The following is a 25398-nucleotide window of genomic DNA, read 5'->3' as shown; positions in this document are numbered from 1 at the left end:
AGGAATAAAAATAGTGATTTCCTCCTGGCCCATATGAGTCCGATATGCAGTATACAACACTTCCCAGAATTCCCATGGGTACGACATACGGTGCTTTACACAGAAAGCTGTCTGACCCAACCTTGTGTTGCTTTAATCCCGACTGACCTGGTCAAAAATAACAACGTGCGACGTCCATCCAAAGTCAAATTACACCAAAGTATCTTCATATTGTGTAAAACAACATGGTATTGATAGAACGCAATGGCGATCTGTGACGTTACCTTTTAAATAACGTTTATCTGAAAAGCACTGCTTCTGTAGCGGCTTTCTTTCAGCCAACTAAGGGGTAGACTTTGAACAGAGCCAGGCAAGGTGTTTTCCTGTTCAGTATTTATGCTAAGCTAAGCTACATAAAACTAATTGTCTCCTGCCTTCAGCTCCATATTCCATCCATCCATTTTCAGCTGCTTATCCGGGGTCGGCTCGCGGTGGCGGCAGGCCCGGCAGGCCGACCCAGGCTTCCTCTCACCCGCAACATTTTCCAGCTCATTCTGAGCTTTTGTGTTTAAAAATGTTTGAAGGTATGTTGTTTGGAAAGCAAAAGTGTGCAAGACCTTTACAGTTTTTATAATGACACCACCTGCAAGACAATCAGATATGTTTCTTCAAATTATGTCAGAGTTATACGCTGCTAAAAGGTAAAGATAACTCTTAACCCAGACCAAAAGACAGTAGCAGTGTATTTTCCTCCTGAGTGCCAGCTGTGTTTTCAGATGTCCGGTGGAGCATCAGACGGAGGAAACAAAGTGTTTATGCCTCCAACCGCAGCCACATGGTGAGCGGCCCTCAACCAGAGATAAGTGGTGTTCCTTGTTTATTCTTTTGTTCCTCTCCAAGCCCTCGACTCACACTCAAAAAAGTGTTGTAGGACGTTGGCCGAAGGAAATCAACATCCAAGCTTGGGCCAGAAGATGTGGGCTAACTTAACTGAGATGGATTGTTTTAAAAATAACTGCTATTTAGTTGAATTGCTGTAGAAGCCACTGGGCTAGTCAAATGTGCTACATTTACCCGTTAGGCATCAATACATTGTTACAGGATAAATGATGTAAAAAGCATGACTTTTATGCTTTGTAACCACTATAGATTGGATTTGGGCAAATGCAGCTCTTCTAGTTTGGCCTGGAAATAAATTTTGTGTAAGGCGAGATAAAAGAAGCTTTCATCACAAAGCATTTGTCTGGCGTCTTGTGAGAACTGTTTCTCATATGTGATCTTTCCACTCATCTTCATCATAGTTCCTCCTCATTTGAGTAATTCTGTTTCAGCTTGTTTCTGTCACGTCATTGTAGTATTTCAGAGATTTAAAAAGTCTGTGCTGCTCTGCTCTATATTTCTTGCTAACGTGCTAACCACCTAGCTTCGCCCGTCCTGTCTTGTAATACCACTTGTGCCTGGAGAGGCGATGTGAGTCCCTGTAGCGTCCAGTCTGTCCTCAGTCCGACATGAGAGGACGAGGAAGTAGAGCGGACCAGAGGACGAGTCGGTCACCTTGAAGCTGAGGTTTGCGTTAGCTGAATGGAGACGCTACAGCCATCTTCATCTCCCATGAGCCACCACCTGCCCTTCGATGGGAGGAAGACACATACATACAAGCTGTTATTCTCTGCCACTTTGTATTTAATCCATAAATTTCCATATTCTGGCCATGCTATTAGTTAGTTGGCTCCTTTTTCCTCAATTAATAACTGGGAACTGTACATTTAGATCAAATGGACCGAGGAGTAGAGTTGAAATGCTGCCCCTTTTCCTTATGTGGCCAGAAATGACACTTCGACTCACCGCACATAAAACCAGCATGGTTCATTAAAGTGATGCAGCTGTAATCTTCTAATATACCAGCGTGGAAATGTCCTTCCTGAAAGCTTCAAGGTTTCTGTTTTCAAGACGGGGAAACGAAGGCTGTTAACAACTTTATTTTGCAATGAGTTTTGGAAACGTGATTGTGATACAGTCACATTTTATAGACTCAGGGCTATTATCTTAGTCAGTAGTTCCAAACCATCAAGTCATATCGTTGAAACAGATACTGCCTACCTTGAGACCGTATTAAATCTGTGTAAGCCAATAGCAGCAGGAAATTAGATTAGAAACTCACTCAATTACTGTGGGATGGTTCAAATGTATTATATTGGAGACATGGCTTTCTACATGTTCTGTATGCAGATCAAAGTACTGATATGCCTTTGAGCAGCTATCCTTGACCTTTGACCTTCCTGTAGCAGAGCCTGTAAAAGAATATTCTCCCAGCGCACTCGGTGACCTCATGTGGCCGTCCAGACACACTGCAGTTTGTAGCCAAAGAAAATACTCTGTAAATAATGTTTGTTCCATGTTCAAACAAAAGAAGACACAAGAGCAAGAAAACTTTCAAAGCATTTACTTATTAAAACTTGTACATCACATTTTTCTTTATAATAGACATGTCTTTTAAAAACTCTGTGGTTTTTGTTCTCTTCACTGTACATTTCAATAATGTGTCTACAAATTCCTGTGAGAAAAAAAAATACACACACACACACACACACACACGCACACACACACACACACACACACACACACACACACACACACACCCTTACTTACACACACACACGTCACCTCAACCCTCAGCTCGTAACGGGCTGCTTCACACACACAAACGCTCAACTCGGCCCAGCTACTGTGTGCGTTATCCTGCTGCATTAGAAATATTAAAACCACAATCTGCTGGCTCAAAAGTCCCACAATTTGTCAAGTTTCTCATTTATGAGAAAACCATTTCAGTTTTTCTTGTTTCTGATCCAGGGTGGGATTTTGTTCTTTGGCTTTATTGCACTGGACGTCGATAGTTTATAGTCTATAGTCTATAGTTGAGAAACACCCCTGACACAATATCCCTTTGCTACATGCAGTTGGGGCCCAAAAATATATATAAATAAAAATATATCCGATTCTTAAAATGTTCTCATCTGGGTCACTTGCTAGAGCAAACAGACAAACAAATGCTGCTTCCTGAAATCACAAGAGCGAGACAGAACGTGGACATGTCTTCATCTGCCTCCTTATTGATTCTTTGGCCGTCCAATCACCATAGCATTCATGGAGAAACATGGAGAAACATGGAGGGATGGGTACACGTTAAAGACACGATATACAACATGTAGCCCAGACAGCAATCGCTGTCGACTGAGGCACACTGAGAATAGACGTTTTGAAATGGTACCATTGTGATTGTAATTCCTTCACCTGCCACGTCAAGTCCATCTTCAGCTTCTCATTAACACCTTCCATCAGGAGGGAGCAGGAAGTGGTGATCAGCCTGAAGGCCAAAAGACGAAGGGAAAACCCGTCACGATAGCAACATTCTCCCACTTCTAATGCGAGGACCAATAAATCCAGATTTTTACTGCCTCGCAGAACAAAACAACACTGTAAAAATATATATTTACAACAGGCTTTGTAATCAATATTCAACTCAGTGATTATTTTATTAACTTGCTCGGAACTCATTTCCATGTTTACACTGTTTTAGTCTTCCCAGACACTCGTAATCCTCCATAAAGTGTACCTCCCACTGGTCTCATTCATAAACGTAGGCAGTAGTGAAACGCAGTGAAAGGATACAGAGCGGTGTATCAGTGTCGTTGCAGATCCGACTGGACACCAACAGGCTGATCAATTGAAAGTAAGTACTAATAACTATAACTTGTGCTGGCACATTTTGAGTTTAAACGCATGAGCTGAAACGCAAACAGCGGTGTAAGGTACACAGCGGCTGGATGCAACGCTGCAGCAGAACCTTCATCTTTTTAAGGGATGAGGAGGAGGAAGAGGAGGAGGAGGAGGCAAAGTCTCAGCACGAGTTCAACAACACTGTTGTCCTGTTGGCAGATCACTGAGGTCATTGACACCATCCAGCAAAAAGATTGCTCTCGTTCTCTTTTCACCTACTGACCTCGATGAACGCACTCACTCTCTATTTTCATTATTCAATCAATTGTTCAAGGCCAAAAGACGTCAAATTATCCAATATTTCAACAAAAAAAAGTACAGAAATGTGTGCCCCAGAACTTAGTTTTTTGTCTTTCTCTTTAATAATCGTACAATTCCATCCTTCTATCCATTTTCAGATGCTTATTCGGGGTCGGGTCACGGCGGCAGCAGCCCAGCAGGCCGACCCAGCAGGCCGACCCAGCAGGCCGACCCAGCAGGCCGACCCAGCAGGCCGACCCAGCAGGCCGACCCAGCAGGCCGACCCAGCAGGCCGACCCAGCAGGCCGACCCAGCAGGCCGACCCAGCAGGCCGACCCAGGCTTCCCTCTCACACGCAAGACTTTCCAGATCCTCCTGGGAGATCCCGAGGCGTTCCCAGGCCAGCCGGGAGATATAATCCCTCCAGCGTGTCCTGGTCTTCCCGGGGCCTCACAATCCTTCATATTTATCCTGTGATCCGTTAGACATAATGTTATTGTTAATAACTTTTGATGCTTTAAGTATATTATGCTGCTAATACTTATGTTATTTCACTTAAAGGTACAGTATATTTATTCATTTATTTCGTGTTTAATCTGAAAATAGGAATCGTGTTTCTGTGACCTTCGAATGAGACGTTTATATATATTCAGCGTTTTTACGCGTCGGCCACCGTAGTTCTCCTACACGCTCGGCAAAAATGCAAATTTTGAGTTAATTGCAATCTGCAACCTCACCACTAGATGTCGACAAGATCGCACAAGATCCAACAGACTGCACCTTTAACTTGTAACAGTGATAATGCTACTCTAAAATCTAAAAATTAAAAAGCCCTGTTTGTACAGAAAGTGTGGAAACTGAAACGTTGTCCATTATGCATGCTTGTATTTATTTTATATAATCATATTAAATTGAATGTAATTAACCTTCGGACTCTTCTCAAAGTGTTTACATGTTCGAATGTATGTTCTTGCATTAAAATCATTTAGCTTGATATTAAGTATTCATAAAAACAAATTTAAAAGCGATTATAAGAATTTTAAAAATAAAAGCCACACAAATAACACACAAAAAACATAAATTGAGACAATGGAAGCATTTCTTTAGAGTTTTTTGTTTGCTTAATAACTTGATATTTATTGATTTGCTCAATAGTTTGTTTTTATAGTTCTTCACACTTTGACACTAAAATAATAACAATACAAAAATAAGTATCAATCAGTGTTGTTTTTGTGTTGTATGTGTGTTATGAAAACATTTTCATATAATTTCTGAAACTGATGCAGCAATCTTGTATGTCCTCATACATTGTTTTTATTCTAAAAGCATGCAATAGTTGTATTATGATAACACTCCAGTATCTCCTGTAGTAAGCCAGAGTTATTTAACTCTTTGACTGTTATTGCCCCCTAAAGAACACAAAGTGTTAATAAAGAAAGACAGATGTCGTCAATACATCAAATACTCAGTCTATTACTTCAAATCATGAAGAAAATGTAACATTAAATACCATAACACCACCTTTTATGTAGTTTCCATACTTTTTGTTTGTGAATGTGATATTTTTCTGGCTCTGAGTTGGTTTGCAGTGACTTTAAAGGTTACAGTTCACCCTAAAATACACATTTTGTCCGAGTGATGTCACGCTGGACGAATTCATGTCTCTTCATTGCACATTACTAACATTTCTTCCCCTGGAGCCTCTATGCTTTCTCACCTCTCAAGTTTCCATGGATCGTGGTGGCTGTGTCTGGAGCCGCTCTGGCCTCCTGCCTCCTGCCTCCTACCTCCTACCTATTGCCTCCTGCCTCCTTCTCTGTTGCTCTCCTAAATGTTGAATTGAATGTGCAGTATAGATGTATGCATTCTCTTGAATATAACAGGATTATAATGCAGCTCCATGTGTGCTCACAACAAGTTATGTAGATTATCTTCAGTAAAATATAAGTACATATGTGTTTATTATTTTGGGGTGAGCTTTACAGTATGTATCATTTTGATCACAGGGTTTTCTAAATAGATGTTTTATGTGGGGACATAATTGAACATGTAAATAATTGATGACCTCACTATGTCTAATAGCAAATTGTGCAAAAACATACAATAATGAATGAGATACAAGTAGAGGGACAGTTTCTCTCGTCATCCTCATCAAGTTGGGACCCCAAGTCTTTGTCAGAGGGATATGCATTACAGTAGAAGGAGGTAACACAAGGAGTGGTGAGGGGACCATGACTTGTTTTGTTATTCATTCCCTGCCGAGAAACTCGTTTTCTTTTCGTTTTAGACCATGTGAGAAAGAAAAGCAGATCACAGGAGGGAGCCCCGTGACCGCTGGGCCACACGTCACGACATGACGCCACGGTCCTGCTGTCATTATCTAGCCAGAGATCCACACGCAACAAAGACCTCTCACTCTGACTATTTTCTGTTAGTTCGTTGTAATCGGACGACTCCGCTTTCATTATCGGAGCTCCACTGTTTGTAGTGACCAGCATTGAGGGTTCTCGTTTTTGGAAACTGGTTTAATCTAAAGTATGCATGTTATTTGGTTCCCGACCCTAGTCCAAGTCCGCAATATTATGTTATATAAACATGTATATATACAGTTTCAGAGCGAGTGCAGAGCGCATGCGTCGGGATCAACGCTTAGATTCGCAGACCGGAAGATGAAGAGGATTTTACCTGTGGAGTAACGACTCCTTCCAACATAGCCTATCTTTGAATCCTAACAGGTCTCCTCCGCCTGCTGTCCTCCTCGAAGGACGCCGTGCTGGTTAAACTTTAACCAACTCAAGCAGCCGGTTCGCGTGAAGCCGGGACCTCGTATCCTCCTCCGGCCGGCAGCAGCATCCCGCAGGAGCTGGAGAGCGGAGGTACGAGTCCTGTCTGAACTACCGTGTTTATGTTAGCTTAAATGCTGAACTGTTAAGAAACCAGCGAAAACAGTGTATTAATACTGGCAGCCCGAACGTTGCTGTTAATTATTTTCTTCTTCTCGTTTTTAATCGTACTGGGTCACCGGTTTGTCCATCTTTCTCTCGTGAGCTAACGCGCGCTACCGTGAAGGAAAAGGGGAAGAAGCGCGAGGCTCTCAGCCGCTCGTGCGTGCGGGTCTCCCGGGTCACGCAGCGAGGCGAGCCGGCCAAAAGAGGAGCTTGTTCCTTTGACAGACAGCACACTGAAAAGTAGAAAAAAACTAACACACACACACACACACACACACACACACACACACACACACACACACACACACACACACCAGAACATGCTTGGTGAAGTGCGTCTCAGGCGACGTTATGAAGCGTGAGATATGAATGCTCGTGCATGTGCCTGTGTTGGAGCTGGGGACTGTCAGGACACTAAACAGTTTTATTTAATCTGGTTAATCTGCTCATGCATCGATTAACTAGACTCACGTTTCCTCGATGAATGATAAAGTGCTCTAATCTATGAGGCTGTGGCCGACGACACTTTATCACAGATGCGTGTTCAGTTTTAATCTGACAGCGACAAAGCACCGCAGAGGAAACGTGTAATTTAAAGATTATAAAATAAAACATGTAAATCAATACACGTAAGAGATATCATTGTAAGCACACAATCTGATCCAGTGAAAATCATCTGAAATAATTTGATCAATAGCTAAAATGATAACGCCGTTGATAAAATAAGTAAAAAAAACAAGACACTTTACAGAGGGGAAGAAATAGAGATAATTAAGTCAAAATAATAATAAATGGACAATTAAGCAGTAATGGCAGACAAGTAACATTACATCTTACTTAAGTAAGGTGTTAATAAATAAAATTCATTGGAAATGGGATTCCGGGACTTTGCAGAGAAATGTTTTCCATCCAAAATTCAAATATTTGCTAAACATCGGATAAAACATTTGCTGAAAGGTGGTGGCCTTAATAAAGTCTCTCTTATCAGCACAAACCGGCATCATCGCTCAGGCCTGGGTGGTTTGCATTCCACTCTCGTTATCTGATCACGTGTATAAAAGCAGTAAAGAAAGGGGAAAGCGGTTTGTGTTGGAATCATCCCCTCGTCTCTCCTTATGCTCCTGGAGACAGGAAGTGCAGAGGGACAGATGCAGCGGCCCGCGATGAGGGAGAGGATCCAATGGCAGAGTTGAACACCTCCGGAGAGACGGACACTCTGGCCGCCTCCATCATGCAGCAAGAGGAAGCTGCAGCTCGAGGAGAGGATGACTCGCAGCCGACGTACAGGATCGAGCGCCCGGTCTACGATGAAGCCTTCATCAGGTCGCAGCTTCTCCACCGCAGAGAGAACTCCACCACCCTCCGACTGAGGCTGGCGAACCGGCTACGGTAAGTTTATGCTGAAGATTCGGCCTTCTTGATTTGTCCTGCTGAAGCGCTCTTGAGCAAACCACTAAATCACTGGAGGTGAAAAAGGAAATAATCCTGCAGGGCTCAATCAAGTCTACTTATTTTTGTTTATGGAGCCATAGAGCAAAGTGTGGGTGCAGCAATTTAATATAGATTGATTGATTGATTGATTGATTGATTGATAGATAGATGGTTACGTTATTAATACTGCAAGGGTAAATATTTTCACTCGAACAGCAAGTAAGACGTCTGCACATCTTTATGCAATGTAATCAGAATGACTGGTCGTCACTTGAACTGCAACTTTCACTTGTGGTTATTTTGTTGCTTCAATATTTTATTAGAAGCATTTAGATGAAAATCACAACATTTGTACTGACTGTTTTTCTTTACAGTCATTAAAATCAGTAAAAGGCCTTAATGTCCCACACTGACACGATTGATTAATTTAATATGTCTGTGTGTGTGTGTGTGTATATATATATATATATATATATATATATATATATATATATATATATATATATATATATATATATATATATATATATATATAAATATATATATATATATATATATATATATATATATATATATATATAAATATATATATATATATATATATATATATATATATATATATATATATATATATATATATATATATATATAAAATAAATAATGCATGTATGCAAGAGTTTATTAATAAAACACTGGTATCAGTTCATTGATCCCTGATGAAGATGTGCTAGCTCATCGGGTGTAAAGGGGATTAAAACTTAGGTGAGTGGAGCAAAGAAGAAGACTTAACTTAAGTATCTTACTTTATCAGACCAAGTATGACCAGAAACAAAAGTATAAAACACCAACAACATGGCTTCCAGGAAGACTTTCTGTAGTCTTTTCTGGAATGGACCTTGGGAAGTCTGCTTTATTATTCTTATTCTTGTTATTGGATTACAAGCTGATGAGTGAATCTGCTTGTCCCCGTCGTTTACAGGTGTTCATCACAGAAGGCCAAAGCAGCCGTTTTCAGCTTTCTGCCAATTTTAACATGGCTGCCAAACTATCCGGTCAAGCAGTATCTGTTTTCAGACGTGGTCTCGGGTCTCAGCACGGGAGTCGTGCAGCTCCCTCAAGGTCAGTGTGCCGCAGTCCTTTCTCGACACGCAAATCACTTAAAGCATTGAATGAGGGGAAAATGTAAACTTGTCTTGACCATGAGCAGTAAAGCTGTTCTTGTCCCTCCGTCTGTCACCCGTGAGTGTGTGCGTGTGTGAGAGAAAGCCCTAAAAACACACCAGCGTCACATGTTCATGGAGCCAGACATCTTACGTATTTCAGTAGCCACGAGCTCCGTGTGGAACGACGTGAGGGTTAATGTGTGAAGGGCCGGCTGCCAACTCCAGAGGGGATGCCTTCGGCTTCCTGCCGTCTTTGTCTCGGTATCTCTGTCGCTCTGGTGTTGTGGTGCAAGCACTTGGCTTCTGGGACTGTTTCCTTTTGTTTATCTCTCCCTCTCCTCTGCTCCACAGGTCTGGCCTACGCCATGCTGGCTGCTGTGCCTCCGGTTTACGGCCTGTACTCCTCATTCTACCCCGTCCTGCTCTACACCTTCTTTGGCACGTCCAGACACATATCCATCGGTGAGAAACCAACTTAAAGCCGCTTTACTTCTGGGTCATAAATGTCCTCGCTGGTGTCTGAGGCCTCCCGCTGTGGCTGCTGCTTCAAGGGAACCTTTCTATCTCATGTCCATGTGTGTATTGTTCTACTGTACATACCAAATGTGTGTCAAAGGTTTTTGTGAATGCATTTTGCAATCGTATGTTCCCTAAGCCCTCCCTCCTTAAGTCACTGTCGTTAAACCAGTCAGACTTTATATTCCCACACGGCACATACAGTTTCCAGTAAGAATAGTGAAACTTGTTTTCGGCAGTTTTCAAAGAGGAACAGCGGCTTATGGCATTGTTATGATGACAGCTGCGTTTTTATTTTGTACATAGAAACCCTCAAAATGGACAATCGGCTGCTCGAAGGCAGTTTCTTGAAGTAAATGGTATAAAACCGTGTCTTCTTTCACAACGATCAATTTCTATGTGTTTTTATCTTGCAGAAACGTGTCTTTGGCTGTTTAGGGCAGGACAGTGATGAAAGCTGCAGTTTTTAATTTCAACCGCAAATTCTTAATGATCCGAGTTGACTCATTTTAAGAATAGTGTCACAGCCTCTTTAAAGATGCACTACGGTGCCACATGTACACATTTCATCAGAGTGAGGCTTAAGCCACAACAGGAGGTCTTGGAGCAAAAAGCCAGAAATGCTATCGTGTTTAGCTACGGAGCTGCTAACGTCCCACCTGAACTCTAAAACTGGCTCTTTTTCTTGAACGTAACCTGTAACTCCTCAAAATGACTAGAGTGAGTTATCCTTGATCTTTGAATGTAGCTCACGTTGAAGCAGATAAACAAACCGTTACATTCATTTCTTACACTTTCCTTTGGAAAGACTGAGAAAAAAATGACTCTCCAAACTCCCTTCATGCAAGTGTCACTCTTACCACAGCTCCATGTACACAGTTTCAACATGTGGGGAAATTCAAAAATGGACTTCCTTACATGTAAATCAGGCACAGGTTTTGACCTTTGAACCTTGGCCAGCCTTTGGGTTAGGCTTAGCAATATTTTTAGGAATACAGTTCCTGTAATTCTCTCACCTCCCTTGTCCGTTGCGTTCCCCAGTTAGAGCTAGGATCAGCTAAACCAGCCTCTCTCCAACACTCATGGGCTCCAGCACCGCTCTGGGTATCGACTCAGTGAGCCATCTGAAGGTTCACGAGCGACAGACCGATCCAAATTATGAGATGGCATGTGTGGGGAAATTAGAAAGGAAAGTCATCCAGAGCGTCAGCGCACGGCTACGAGTCAATCTGACAAACGAGGACAGTGAACTCCATCTCTTTGAAAATAAGATCTGATCTGAAGTGATCGACAGGAAGCAGGTGGTTGACCCCTTAACTTCTGGCAGAGAGGGGGAGGGAATAACTGGGCTGCTGTTCAAGTGCTGGGCAACATCACACACACACACACACACACACACAGTCACACCGTACATCATCTTACGGCACATGGACTGGCCGGTCAGAGTGTGAAATAAAACGCTCTTGACCATGTGTTGCTATGTGAATGGAATCTATTAAATACAGCGATTGAGTGTCTATTATCTAATGCAGTTATTCTCATATTGTATTTCGCTATAAAATGCAGCTTTTTCTTCATATTCCATTGCAAACGTTTACAACCTGCTCTCTTGTGAGGGAGTAAATAGAGATTAAATATCTTCCCTCTCGAGGCAGTGCCGTCTCCCGTCACCGCTGCCTTCTCTTCCCCGGCTCGCGCCTCCTAACTGTACCGTCCCGCTCTGGATGACTAAATGATATGCAGTTTGCCGTGAGCGCAGCATAATTCAAGCGCGACGATGTTTGGTTAGGTGTTGCTCTTCCGCCTTTTATTTCCTGCAGTGAGGGCGAACACTGATAAGAGACTGTGTACCTGGGCAACTGACCAAGTCATGACGCAGATTCAGTTCATGTGAAGCCGAGCTTTATCTGCATCTACGGATGAACCTCCAAACACTAGCCAAAGATGTATGAGTTAATTCAATGTTTTTTGCCTGTCTGTGCTCATCCAACATATTCAAAGTACCTAAGTTTGGATAGCTGGAGACAAACTTTGAGGAGTATAAAAGATCCAAACATTTCCTCGTTGCGATCCCACGTCAGCTCTCGTCCGTCATGAAAGTATAACCGAGGCTTTAGGAATGTTCGACCGGCTGGTTGTGGCCGCAATTGAAAGGAGAAACTCACCCACCTGACTTCTTTGTTTCCAAAGTTAGGGCTTCCAAGCGATCTCAAATGTCAGCCCTAACCTTTAAGTCAATCTGAGGAATAGGTGCGATAAACCAGACCTCAACCTTTTAAACAAAAGACATGATCTGCTGCTGTTTGAGGGCTGGACAAGCTGGCCTTTTCCATCAGAGGGACACTGCCCGAATCCACAGTTACAGTGGACTGTACTGTCGTACTGATGTAATACGTGTGTGTGTGTGTGTGTGTGTGTGATTTGTAGGCACCTTTGCAGTGATAAGTCTCATGATCGGGGCCATTGTAGTGAGGGAGGCCCCAGACTCCATGTTCTACGTCCTGTCCGCCAACGGGACCAACGCGTCTGCCGTCCTGGACGTGGAGGCGCGGGACGCCAGGAGGGTGCAGGTGGCCGTCGTGCTCACGACCCTGGTGGGAATCATCCAGGTGAGCCTTCGAAAAACAGCCGCCCGCACTCAGCCGGCAACTGAAACTGTCGACTTGGCCCGGTCGGCCTTCAGCTCGCCTCCTATTGGCTCCTATTAAGAGTTCCCAGTAAAGCGATCCAGCTCGCTGAAATCTTCTCACGCTCAGAAATCAATGTTTACCCGAAAGCAGCAGGCTGTCTGAATCACTGGTGCCGTATCAACACCTTAAATGAATGTTTGTACTTGAAACAGAACTATTTGGCTTGTTCTTCTCCCCTTACCCTTTCTTTATTTCTTTCTTCCAGTTTTCCTTTGGTCTTCTCAGGTTTGGCTTCGTGGCGATCTACCTCACAGAGCCCCTGGTGCGAGGCTTCACCACAGCTGCAGCGGTGCACGTCGTCGTCTCTCAGCTGAAGTACCTGCTGGGGGTGAAAACCCAGCGCTTCAGTGGGCCCCTCTCTGTCATTTATGTAAGTTTCATGAGCTTTTCAACGGTTTGTAAGTGGAGGTGCCGCCTCGATTGGGGATTTGGGAGAATTTGTTTTTATTTATTTTTTCTCGGCCTGGTTTTGTTGTGCCTCATAAACGGTTTCGCTCTCGCCGCAGAGCGTCAAGGCGGTGCTCTGGGACGTCACCAGCACCAACGTCTCCACGGTCATCCTGGGCCTGTCGTGCATCGTCTTCCTGTACGTGATCAAAGACCTCAACGAGCGCTTCAAGAAGAAGCTGCCCATCCCCATCCCCGGAGAGATCATTGTGGTCATCGTGTCAACCGGCGTCTCGTACGGGATGTCCTTATCGGACGTCTACAAAGTGGACGTGGTTGGGAAGATACCAACCGGGTGGGTTGTTGCAGTCTCATTGCTAGACTTTAGAGTGTGTATGGATGAGAGTTTACAACTGGGAGATCCGGATCTCCCAAAGATTTTTACTAGATACGTGTCATATCCTAATTATATGGATTTAGTAGTTTCAGGCTTTTCAGGTTTCAAGCCGTAAAAGGAGCCATCGTAACATCGCAGTGTTCCCCTCTGTGTTCTCAGGCTTCTCCCTCCGGCCGCCCCGGAGTTCTCTCTGCTCCCCAATCTGGTCACAGACTCCTTCGCCATAGCCATCGTAGGATTCTCGATGGGCATCTCGCTTGCCAAGACCTTCGCCCTGAAGCACGGCTACAGCGTGGATGGCAACCAGGTGGGTCTGGACATCTGGGGCCAGGGGCGCTTACCTGACAATCCGTGCGCTCACACACACTTTACGGTGGAGTTGCACCAAATCCGGCCAACAAGCGGAAAGACGAGGTGGAACCCGAAGCGGTGCGGTTGGATGAGGCTTGGTTTTGCTGTAGACGGACTTAATTTGCCCAAAGAGTCTTGGTTATGCAAATATTAGATCCGGTTGTATCCACCGTGCAATGCTCTCTTGCTCTCCCCAGAAGATGGATAGGATCTGCCGACTTCACATACGTCAAAGGATTTGGTGTATCTCCACCTCCACGTTCACTTTTTTATTCCGTTTGAATGTGTTTGAATGTTCTGGGATGAAACCTTTGTGTTTTTCCTCCAGGAGCTGATCGCCCTCGGCCTGTGCAACTTCATCAGCTCTTTCTTTCAAACGTTCGCCATCACTTGCTCCATGTCCAGGAGCCTGGTGCAGGAGAGCACCGGTGGAAAAACACAGGTAGCCCAGACACGGTGGTGATTGCCTTATCTCGCCCGACTGAATTGCTGTTGTAAAACCACGATTAGAGCGAGACGGTGTTGACCCCGTGACCGCCGCTGTGTGTTCAGATCGCGGGGCTGCTGGCGTCGCTCATGGTGCTGCTGGTGGTGGTGGCCATCGGTTTCGTCTTCCAGCCGCTCCCTCAGGTGGGTGAGGCCGCCGCCGATGACGCCGAGCCTCCAGCTTCCTGTCTGGCAGCTCGGCGTCAAAGGTGGAGCCGCAGACACTTCTGCTTCCTTCCCGGTCTGTTGAACAAACAGTAACTGATGGCCCCACTGATGCAGAAGCCCAGTCACAACCTTTATTAATGCTTCACGTTTCACCTCAAAGTCTTTTCTAATGTCTTCTTGTGTTGTTTTGCTCTGTTGTCGGTTCGGTTCCCCAGACTGCTCTGGCTGCCATCATCATGGTGAACCTGTTGGGCATGTTCAAACAGTTCAGAGACATTCCTGCGCTGTGGAGAACCAGCAAGATCGAACTGGTCAGTCTGTCACATCAATACAAAATAAATAAGCAGAGAACAGGCTCATGCTGCACTTTTTTAGTCTGCTGGGACTTTTGGGATGGGAGCTCTTCTTGTTAAACAGTCTGTTGCCATGGACACACATGACAGACTTCCTGGTCCTTCGTTAGGGAACTCTACGATATGATTTATACACATGTATGGCCCTGTTTTTTATAACATATATGCTTTCAGCATCAGACACCATTCATCTCTGCATACAGACATTCATGTTTGTCTGAAATGCTCCATGTTAACGTTTGACAAGCATCTTCTATTGATCATATAATCATAAATTTACAAAAATAAGTCTAGTATGTGGGGCGGGACGCAGTCGGCCCAGTTTTCTCAGAGGAAATCCAAATGATTCATGTGTGCTATACATTGTACATAAAACACATTTCCTCTTAGGAGCCATTTTTCCTGCTCCCAGCAATATATTTAATACATATTTGTCTCTTTTCTTGAGGTATGAGTCCAAAAGATATGGTCTTACTCTCCAGGAGCACATTGCATCTGAAAATATCTTTTAAGAAATTATGTACCCCGCTCCAAACACCTTTATTACCATGGTGATCCAGAAACATGCTAATGATCTGCATTTAGCGTAAACTGGGGAGTTCCCATCATAGTGAGATTTCAGAGCTGCTTCCTCCAACTAAACTCCCTCCAACTTCCTGAACTGGTCCATCTCTGTTAATCATCCCTTTAGTTCTTCCTCAGATATGAAGATATCCTTTGTTTTTGTGCGTGTGCAGGTGTGTTTTTGTGTGCGGCTGATCTCTGCGGCTGATAAGGCTCAAACAGCACAAACAGGTTCTCCTGTTTCCTTTCACCGGTTCATGTCATGTTCCACCTGAGAGCGAGAGCCACGTGGAGTCAACCATGACGGGATTGTACATTAGTCATCTTTCCTTCCCGCAGAAGACGGGTTGGAGCTGGACTGTGAAACGTCACGTCGGTGTAACTCTGTGTCTTGCCGTTCCCCTCTCAGGCCATCTGGCTGGTGGCCTTTGTGGCGTCCGTGCTGTTGGGCCTGGACTACGGCCTCCTGGTGGCCATCGCCTTCGCCATACTCACAGTCATCTACAGAACACAGAGGTACTGATGCTGCAGCTGCCGGCCTGTCGTCCGAATGTGTGTTTTTGTTTCTGTTCCCAGATGTGTTTCTCACCTTTTCTCTGTGTCTTCCAGCCCTAAAAGTGGCATTCTGGGCCACGTTGCTGGAACGGGGCTGTACTGTGACGTGGATGAGTATGAAGAGGTGAGAGGAACACCAAAGTCTGAGGCCAGGCTTTAACGTCGGGTCTGTTGGTCCCAACGCTGAACGCCTGTGATTTGTGTTTCGCTCCCAGGCGGCTGAATACGACGGGATAAAGATTTTCCACTCCAACTCTTCAATCTACTTTGCCAACAGTGACCTTTATGTGAACACCCTCAAGGAGAAGGTAATCCCAGCTGTATGTTCATGAAGTACTGCGCAGAGTGGGAAAGAAACCCCATCCCATGTACTTCTATTGAACAAAGGAATATTGGAAGTACTTATATCTGTGAAATTGAGCTGTTTTCATCAGCTGTTTAAGGTGCAATGATGTCTGGGATTGACGAACACTGTGACTGTGTAGGTCATCGCTACTGTTGATACCCAGCGACATGTTGTTTACTGAAAACTATTTAGTGGCTGTCCTGTGTGGAGATGTAAGCAAACCGTTGTAACATGACAACACAGAGGTTAAAGAGGAAGACGGCATGTGTTCAGTTATCCTCTGACATCAGAGCCTTGTTCTTAGGATGTGGATCAACAGTTCAGTTATCCAGATAAGAAAGATGACGACCAGACCGAGGCCTGGATTATGGATTATCAGTTGTGTGTTTCAAAGCCAAGAGACTCATTCGACAAAAATAATAATTTTAACACACACACACACACACACACACGCACACACACACACACAGGATCTTCTGGTGTACGGCTGCCTCGATTGGTGGTTACGAACAAACCCTTCAGAACCAAGAAGTCACACAACAACACTTACAAACTAACCAAAGTCTCGTAATGACAAAAAACAACTTGTCATCGGTGTAAATTGACACAATGATTTTGTTGCTGTGAGAAGAGAGCGCTGATAACCGCTCCAGTTGGATTTATTATTTATATAAGCGTGTAGATATCATGATGAGGGCCTCTGAGGGTCATTTAGAAACCGTGATGATGAACCGAGCTCTCAGGAGGCGAGCTAACGGGGTTATTTTAGCCTGATTTCAGCTCGTTAGCCTCAGTAAGGAGTCTGAAGAATGAAGAATACAGATTTAGTCCAGACGGCAATCTGTTTGGGTCGATAAACATGTTGTCCACTGTAAAGTTCCTGTGAGGGACTTTTAACTCGTTATGAAACTCAACAGGTTGTACTTTGATCAATACGGACGTTACCGAGAACATTTACACCACATGGCAACACAGATTATTTGTATAACACGTTGTATAAAGTGATACAAATCATGTATTTATAATGACTTTTAGTATAACAAATGCCAAGGAGTCTGCAGCCCGGAGAATAAAACAACAACTCTAAACTCAAGTGGCTGTGGTGACGGCCTGGACGGGAATAGCAGCAGTTTGTTGTCACAGAGGACATCAGAATGAGTTAGAGGAACGCATGATTACATTACTCCCTTTCTGCTCGGGTAGATGTACAACAAATTATTAGATTTACTCAGAGGCCACCGGTCATTGTGCCGAGTGCGCAGCTGAGGTTCTTTCAGCAAACCATTAGGAGGAAGTGATGCACGTTGTTAAAGTGCTACAGCGATACATACATGTCTACATATTCCCGAGTGAGTTCACATTTTGAACCGGCAAGAACAAGAACAGCTGAATCGTCACGCAGTTGAACTGACGTGTCTGCTGCTGACGCCTCCACAGACGGGGGTCGACCCTGAGGCCTTGCAAGCGGCCCGGAAAACCCAAAAGAAATGGACGGAGAAGGCAAACGGCGACCGCAACCCTTCACTGAACATGTGTGGCAAGGTGAGGCCTCCTTTCCTCTCTCCTCCCTACTTACAAGGTGAGGCCTCCTTTCCTCTCTCCTCCCCCTGGTGGCAAGGTGAGGCCTCCTTTCCTCTCTCCTCCCTAGTTACAAGGTGAGGCCTCCTTTCCTCTCTCCTCCCTAGTTACAAGGTGAGGCCTCCTTTCCTCTCTCCTCCCCCTGGTGGCAAGGTGAGGCCTCCTTTCCTCTCTCCTCCCTAGTTACAAGGTGAGGCCTCCTTTCCTCTCTCCTCCCTAGTTACAAGGTGAGGCCTCCTTTCCTCTCTCCTCCCTAGTTACAAGGTGAGGCCTCCTTTCCTCTCTCCTGGTGCACCAATCGTGTAATTCTGGGATGATTCTGATGTTGAAAGTAAGAAATTGGTTGATAAGGATGTCCTGTTGTTGTGTATTTATTCCTCTTTTGTCTCCTGGGAAAATGTATCTTTATTGTAAAAAAAACGAGAGTTTGAAAGCATACAGTGTATAAAAGAGGTAGTTAGTTTGTAGACTGCGGTTATGGAGCCTTGAGTTCTGCATTTGGGCTGTCGCCATCTTGTTTTTGTGGAACCAGAAGTAACAAAGGGGGCGGAGCTAAATTCACCTAAACGCTGTACGAGACATTTTCAGAGGACCAAAAGGTTGTTATTATTATTATTATTATTATTATTGTTATTATTATTATTATTATTATTAATAAGTGTAAACGGTCTGTCAATGACCTGACAATGCGGTGGTTGTGACCTGTCAATCACAAGGTAGCCCCGCCCTAAAGCATAGCTATAGGGTCTGTTTGACTCTAAATGGATCATAATTTACAAAATGAACATCAAGCTGTATAGACGAAGATATATAAACTCATGTTTACAATGTTTACTGAGGGAATACATCAAGAGAGAAGTGGAGTCACTTATATAGACTTACAATTACATGTTAGCAGCAGCTTCATTATGCTAGCTGGTTTTGTTCGAGTCCCACAGCTAACGACTAACGCAACAGTGTGCCTGTATTTGATTGGTTGCAGAACAAGAAGCAGGAAGTGACCCATGAGGTTGTGTCCTATGACGAGCAGAGGAACGGTCAGCTGGGGGCGGACCGCAGGGCGTCCCTCTCAGAGGAGGCCAACTTCCTGGAACCGCCTCTGACTGCCGTCCACTCCATCATCCTGGACTGGACGCCGGCCACCTTCATCGACTCCGTGGGAGCCAAAGCCATCAAACAGGTTCTTTTCTTCTAGTTGAGGGTGTTTTCAACACCAGGTAGACGGAAACGCTCAGAAGTTTCTCCGTCTGTTCAGGAGCGCTTGTACTGAAATGTGTGTCAGAGGGATTTTACATCCGGAAGTAAGTCAGTGTTTTCTCTGCAGGTCATCAAGGAATACGCAGCTTTGGACGTTCAGGTGGTGCTCGCCGGCTGCAGCAGTAAGTAATCATGAGGACGCTTCTGTCTGTGTTGTAAGGTGTAACTCTTCTGCTTTAACGCATTTAGAAAGAACTAGACAGTTGTTATGTATGTTGTTGAGTTGTGTACTTTGTTACTTTGGTCGCTGGCCAATAAAGTCAAATCCCCAAGATGCATTTATCCAGTTTCAAGCCACATTTTTACAATACACTTTTTTAGCTTTAATCCTTTTTGACCACATTTTCACCGGGTGAGGTCATCAGAGAAACCAGCTGAGCGGCCGCTTCCGTTTTCTTTGGAGAGGAGGAGAAAAACCTAAGAACGAACACTAAAGGAATCCTAGTCGGGAGAAGCTGAACGCGAAGACAACAACTCCCATGAGCCTCAAAGCTTCAGTGTCACCAACATGCATCTTCACCAAGGGCCACATTTACATGCGGTTCCCTCTTTTACATTGTGTGTGATTCAAGAGGAGCCGAGTGAAGAAGCCTCACACAGATTAAACGGGTTACTCTGATGTGGAAACAGCTTCTGCTCTAACTTTTGCTTCAACTCTGTCTACAAGGTCGAGACTTGGAAACTATCGTTCATGGTATAATCACATCATAAACATTTGAATATGGGGCGGGAGGGAGATCAAGAAAATCCTTCAGAGGAAAATGTATCATTTATTTCATCCTTTCTCAATCTCTAATATTGTCCAAATACACAGAAAATAATAAAAAGGATTCGTGAGGATTTAGTGTCAGGCCACATTTTCTCCATCTCATCTGTATCAATGAAGCCAGACTAAGTAACACCACCCACTATGGCAATAGGTCAACATCACTACTACTCACCTACATCCTCCAACGATTCCCATGAAGAAGAATCATTTTGCAAAGGTTATAATATTCATTGGATCTGGTTCTGTCACGGTACCAGAACAGTTTGACTGATCCCGAGTCTCTGCTTTGCTCCACTAGGAAGCCTGATCTCCGAGCTGGACTCCTTACAGTTTTTCACCGGGGTCGCGACCCCGGCGATGGTGTTCCCCACCATCCACGATGCCGTGCTGCGATGTCGGCGCTCGAACCCCCGCACACCAGCCGCTCCGACCGACGGACCGCTCCGACAGATCCACCTGTAGCCGAGGAGCGCAGGCAGCGGGCCTGGAGGCCTTTCGCCCGACCGGATGTGTGATGAACTGTGCTGCTCCAGCAGAACCGAACAGTCATTCATATTGAATAGAGTTTGTAGAGAGGGCTGGGCAGAGTTTAAAGGATTATACCAGTGCCAGTACACGTTAAATGACACCAATACCAGGAGTACTTCATTTTTTTGTAAAATGCGTGTCGTGAAGCCATACCTTGTTTTGATGGTGTTACAGAACTGCAGACTGTCAAATTCACCACATGACAGATTGTAGCTTTGTGGGCCAATCACACGTATTAAATTAAACACTTGTGGGGATTTGACTGTTCAAAAACCAAAAAGGATCAGATGCAACGAACGCTTGCTACTGGCTTGTTTTGTCCGATATAACCAGCCCTATTGGGAGCACTGGTGGACGCTCTCCCCTCTTGAAGCACTGAGGAGTCAGACGGCCTCGTTAAAGTGCTGAAATACAGGTCAGTTTTATGAGGAAGAAATCAGAGATTCAGGACTGAGTTTCCAACGGACATGCCCCTTTTTGTAGTTTAATAGTCACTGCTGTTTGAAAAGGTGTACTTAAAAAATAAATATATATGTTAGATTTACAGTTTGTGGTGGAAATGTACGTGAAACTTGAAGCTGCCTCTCTGTATCATGCTGGTATCAAACGTTTGTTACTGAAATCTTGTGTCTTGATGGATTCATGAGGATCTATTTTCAGCTGTAATTCTGGATTCAAACCAGCCAAAAGCGTCATTGAGCAATTAGCCGAGTCATGTTTGTTGTTACAGGAACACAGGATGCCTTTAACGTTAGCGTGCGGTTCTTTTTACAATGTAACAAATCACTGGGACTCAAATCTGGAATAAACTTTATTTTTAAGCGAACAATGACAACAAAAAGGACTCGTTTTTTTGGGGAATTGTCTCTCTGCTTCTTTTGACAGTACAAAGCCACGATCGAAGTCCTCACACACAAACAGACACACGCTTAATTGTAGGTCATGTATCTGGGAGTGGCGCTGAACTTGGCGTAGGACTTGATGACCTTGTTGACGGCTTCCAGGAAGTCTTTCTCCGTGGCGATCTTCCTGCGAGCCCTGATGGCGAACATGCCGGCCTCTGTGCACACGCTGCGGATCTCGGCACCTGGAAGCAAACACACAAAATTAAAGTCTGCTTACAGACAACTGTCATGTTCAATCACATGTTTAGGTTTTGGATGAGATGCTTCTATGGCCATTTTGTGGCGCAGTTAAAAAAAATTTAAAAAAAAAGCTTTTAATGTATGAGTGTCTTCAGACCTGAACTTCCTGACAACCAAACAGGTTCAACTGCATTTCGACCCTCGTGTCATGTTTCTGATTTATAAAGACTGCTATGTTTCTGTATATCTCCTTCCTCATCATTCTCTGTGGTGAAAAACCATATAGCACCTTTAAAACAACTTCTCATGTCTTAAAGGGTAAAAAAAAAGAGGTTAAGAACAGGTCAAAGACACACAATCCTTTGGCTTATCTTTAAAAAAACTCAATCACTAAATTTGGAAGCGCATGGTTTTCATTAGACCGACAAAATGTTACGGCGCACCCTGGTGGCCACACACCAGCGCTCCACCAGTAGACAAATATTTGAAGGCAAGTTTTTAAACTCCGTCTTACCGGTGCTGTTGGGACAGAGGCGAGCCAGCAGCTCAAAGCGAATGTCTCTCTCTACACTCATAGAGCGGGCGTGGATCTTGAAGATGTGTGTGCGACCCTGAGAGACAAAACACACACGGTGTGAGGCGAGCGGGTTCATCAAAGAAAACCAGCTCAGACACCTTCCACTTCATGAGCGTCTGTGAGTACCTAGAAAAGCACTATATCAAATAGTAAGTATCATCATCATCATCATCATCATGACTGCATGAACTCACCTCCAGGTCGGGCAGGCTGAACTCGATCTTCCTGTCCAGACGTCCGGGCCTCATGAGGGCCGGGTCCAGGGTGTCCGGTCGGTTGGTGGCCATCAGCACTTTGATGTTGCCTCGGGGGTCGAAGCCGTCCAGCTGGTTGATGAGCTCCAGCATGGTCCTCTGGACCTCGTTGTCTCCACCAGCGCCGTCGTCAAAACGAGCACCTGGCAGGTTCAAACACAAAAAGGACAAATTTCTGGTTATTAAAAAAAAAAAAAAAAAAGTAGTATTTTGTGAAAGGATAAAAAAAAATGTTGCACCAAAACTGGCAAAAAGAAAGAAAAGAGATATTTTGATGGGTTATTTTAAAAGATATCAAAGATTAGAATCTCCAATCATTTCTACAAATGTCTCTTGATGTAACCCTGATGTGACTGTCGCTTCAGACATGTTGTAAACATCAACACAAACCTATTTGAGAAAGTTTACGGTACAAAAAAACCTATAAAAACTTTGACCAGTGAGGCGAGCCTTACCTCCAATGGCATCAATTTCATCAAAGAAGATCAGACAAGCCTTCTTGGTTCTGGCCATCTCAAACAGTTCACGCACCATCCTGGCTCCCTACAAACAAGCAAAAAGACAAAAACCAAAAACATGAACATTTAAATCCATCAGGATTCATTGATCCAACAGCCGCTGTTCCACCGACACGTCTCACTCACCTCTCCCACGTATTTCTGCACCAGCTCGGAGCCGATGACTCTGATGAAGCAGGCGTCTGTCCTGTTGGCCACCGCGCGGGCGCACAGAGTCTTTCCTGTGCCGGGTGGCCCGAACAGCAGCACACCTTTCGGTGGCTCGATACCCAGATTGACGAACCTCTCGGGCTGGAGGACAAAAACAAACAGGATGACGTACCAGCGCCAGTTCAAACTAAACTAAACTGTAAACTTCACTAAAAAGAACAGAAGTGTGTCATTGAGTCTGGGTGATTGTTGTGACGAGGGAAAGATCTGCCGGTTTTGGGATTTTCTTCATTTGTGAACACTCACATGGAGCAGAGGGGTCTCGACCACTTCTCTCAGCTTCTCAATCTGCTCCTTACAACCACCGACATCACTGTAGGTCACATCAGGCTTCTCCTCCACCTACAACACAACGCGTTGTTACTGAAGCTTAAACTGGAAATTTAAAAAATAGTTCATGTTATTCCAGTAAAGAAAAAAAAGATGAATTAGGACTATGTATAAAGAGCCATAGATGAATGCGTGGCTTCAACTTTTCACAGATTTTTCAACCTAAGTGTTGGATTCATACCTGCATCATGGTGACAGTTGGGTCAATCTTAGGAGGCAGAGGAATATGGATCTGATACTTGTTTCTGTCAACACTGAAAAAGAGACACACTAAATTTAGCACATTGTTTCATAAATGTGTCTTTTCAATCGTCTTTGAGCTATTCCAAGAACACGTCAGCCTCACCCGACTCTCATGCCCTCCTCGATGTCCGTCGGGGCCACCTGGTCGCTCAGGTCCACCACAAACTTGGCAAACTGTTTGACATTGATAATGTATTTGGGGTCCTCTGAATCGGCATTGATGATCTTTGTGCATCTGTTTAAATAACACACGGACACATTTGGGACTGGAACATTGGCTCATTCAAAAGTAAAAACCAAAGATGTGTTTTGTACTGGAGGGGAACATCGTAAAACATAGAATAAGATGTACACGTATTCTACAATGATAGCTCGTAAACTGTTATTTTGACAGGGTGAGAAACAATGTTTTTTAGTTGAATGCAGTAGGAATGCTAAGAAATGAACTCTCACGCCATCCTACCAAATATATAGCAGCAACAGAAAGCTAGAAAAAAATATCACATTATCTTGTTTTGCGCCACAATACCATTGTCTATTGAAAACCATAGATCGTCTTGTTTATCTGCAGTTTGCTTTACCTTGCGACCTGCAGCGGCTGCTCGCTCTGCAGAGTCTGTTTGTCTGCAGCCAGATCCCAGAGGGCTGGTGGAGCCAGGCCGGTGTCGGACTCCTTAATGCCTGTCATAGCACACACATAAAACAAACACAACAGGAACGTCAAAACACAACCCAGCAGCCATCCAGTCACAACATCTGAAGTCAGTGGTTTACTGAGAAAACACGGCCTTGTGGTGATTGAAGCGTGTGTCTGGTTTTATCACCCACCGGTCAGCTCGTTGATTTTTTTGAGCAGCTGCTGGATGTCATCTTCCACTTGTTTGATCTGTCTGGAGTAGGTGCTTTGACCCTGCGGACAAACAGCGAGCAACGCATTAAAACGTAAAAATTAATAGTAACGCAAACGTGACAAGTTCCATTAGAGACCTCCACTGGCGGCTCGGGCTGTACTTACATATGTTTTCAACAGGGCGATGTCCCCTTCATCCAAAGCTACGAGGAAGAAGAAACAACAGTAATCAGTTTACTTCTCACATTGACACTGGGCGCTATTGTTGTCGATCTGAGCGGAGCAGTTTATTAACTTTCTCAACGCAATACATTTTAGAGTAATGTTAACTGCTTTGAATGAAAAGCTTTGCAAATAGCTTTGCGAAAACCATATCGGTTACCATAGCCAGTGGTAAGAAAGTAGAGCTAACAAACAGCGCTAAGCTAAGTAGCTAATGTCGACGTTTCTTCTCAGCAAAAAACATTGGTTGCTTTTAAGAATGTCCTTAAATGTCTGGACATACATCTGATAGGTGCGTCCTCCTTCTCCTCTTTCTTAGTCTTCCTTTGGTCGTCTCCCAAATAGTCCGGCATTTTAAATCTGGAGACAAACTGTTTCTCACAAAAAGACCGAGCTGCTTCGGCAGCTAAATTGTACAATTACACAGCAGCTTTGGGTTTCCGCCGCTTTCCGCCAGTCACCGGAAATACATGTCGGAATTCTTTTGAGGCTGTACCGCTACTTACAAAACATATAACTCGATATATATAAGAATATACATGTTGTCAAGGAATAAATATTCATACAATTATAATTCTAAATTGTAAATAACAATTAAATGTTACGAATAAGTGTCACAATAAGTG

General features: G+C 44.2%; 2 protein-coding genes across 3 annotated transcripts; one reads left to right on the top strand and one right to left on the bottom strand.

The window, feature by feature from the left end:
• The first annotated feature begins 6713 nt into the window (after positions 1-6713).
• slc26a5 (solute carrier family 26 member 5) lies at positions 6714-21310 on the top strand. 2 transcript variants are annotated; one of them, XM_068587029.1, is made up of 18 exons: positions 6714-6872; positions 8076-8333; positions 9355-9494; positions 9890-10000; positions 12482-12663; positions 12950-13114; positions 13251-13486; positions 13688-13835; positions 14208-14321; positions 14432-14509; positions 14749-14844; positions 15860-15966; positions 16060-16129; positions 16221-16313; positions 17789-17893; positions 18912-19109; positions 19254-19308; positions 20254-21310. In XM_068587029.1, exons 2-18 carry the CDS (start codon positions 8125-8127, stop codon positions 20415-20417), a joined length of 2271 nt encoding a protein of 756 aa, XP_068443130.1. In that variant the 5' UTR covers positions 6714-6872; positions 8076-8124; the 3' UTR covers positions 20418-21310. The 2 variants fall into 2 exon arrangements, with proteins under 2 accessions (XP_068443130.1, XP_068443129.1); XM_068587028.1 differs by having other exon boundaries at positions 8072-8333.
• Positions 21282-25219, bottom strand: psmc2 (proteasome 26S subunit, ATPase 2). Its single transcript, XM_068587034.1, has 12 exons — positions 25056-25219; positions 24716-24753; positions 24529-24610; positions 24282-24381; positions 23804-23935; positions 23639-23711; positions 23374-23469; positions 23044-23208; positions 22855-22942; positions 22340-22542; positions 22083-22179; positions 21282-21570 (listed from the first exon to the last, which is right to left on the bottom strand). Exons 1-12 carry the CDS (start codon positions 25123-25125, stop codon positions 21413-21415), a joined length of 1302 nt encoding a protein of 433 aa, XP_068443135.1. The 5' UTR covers positions 25126-25219; the 3' UTR covers positions 21282-21412.
• Positions 25220-25398: the final 179 nt, after the last annotated feature.

The sequence above is a fragment of the Clinocottus analis genome, unplaced genomic scaffold (genome assembly GCF_023055335.1).
Source record: "Clinocottus analis isolate CAN_PGR_092001 unplaced genomic scaffold, fCliAna1.0.p SCAF_20, whole genome shotgun sequence".
Classification (NCBI taxonomy): domain Eukaryota; kingdom Metazoa; phylum Chordata; class Actinopteri; order Perciformes; family Cottidae; genus Clinocottus; species Clinocottus analis.
The sequence above is the reverse complement of the archived record's forward strand: the minus strand, read 5'-3'. Positions and strand labels throughout refer to the sequence as shown.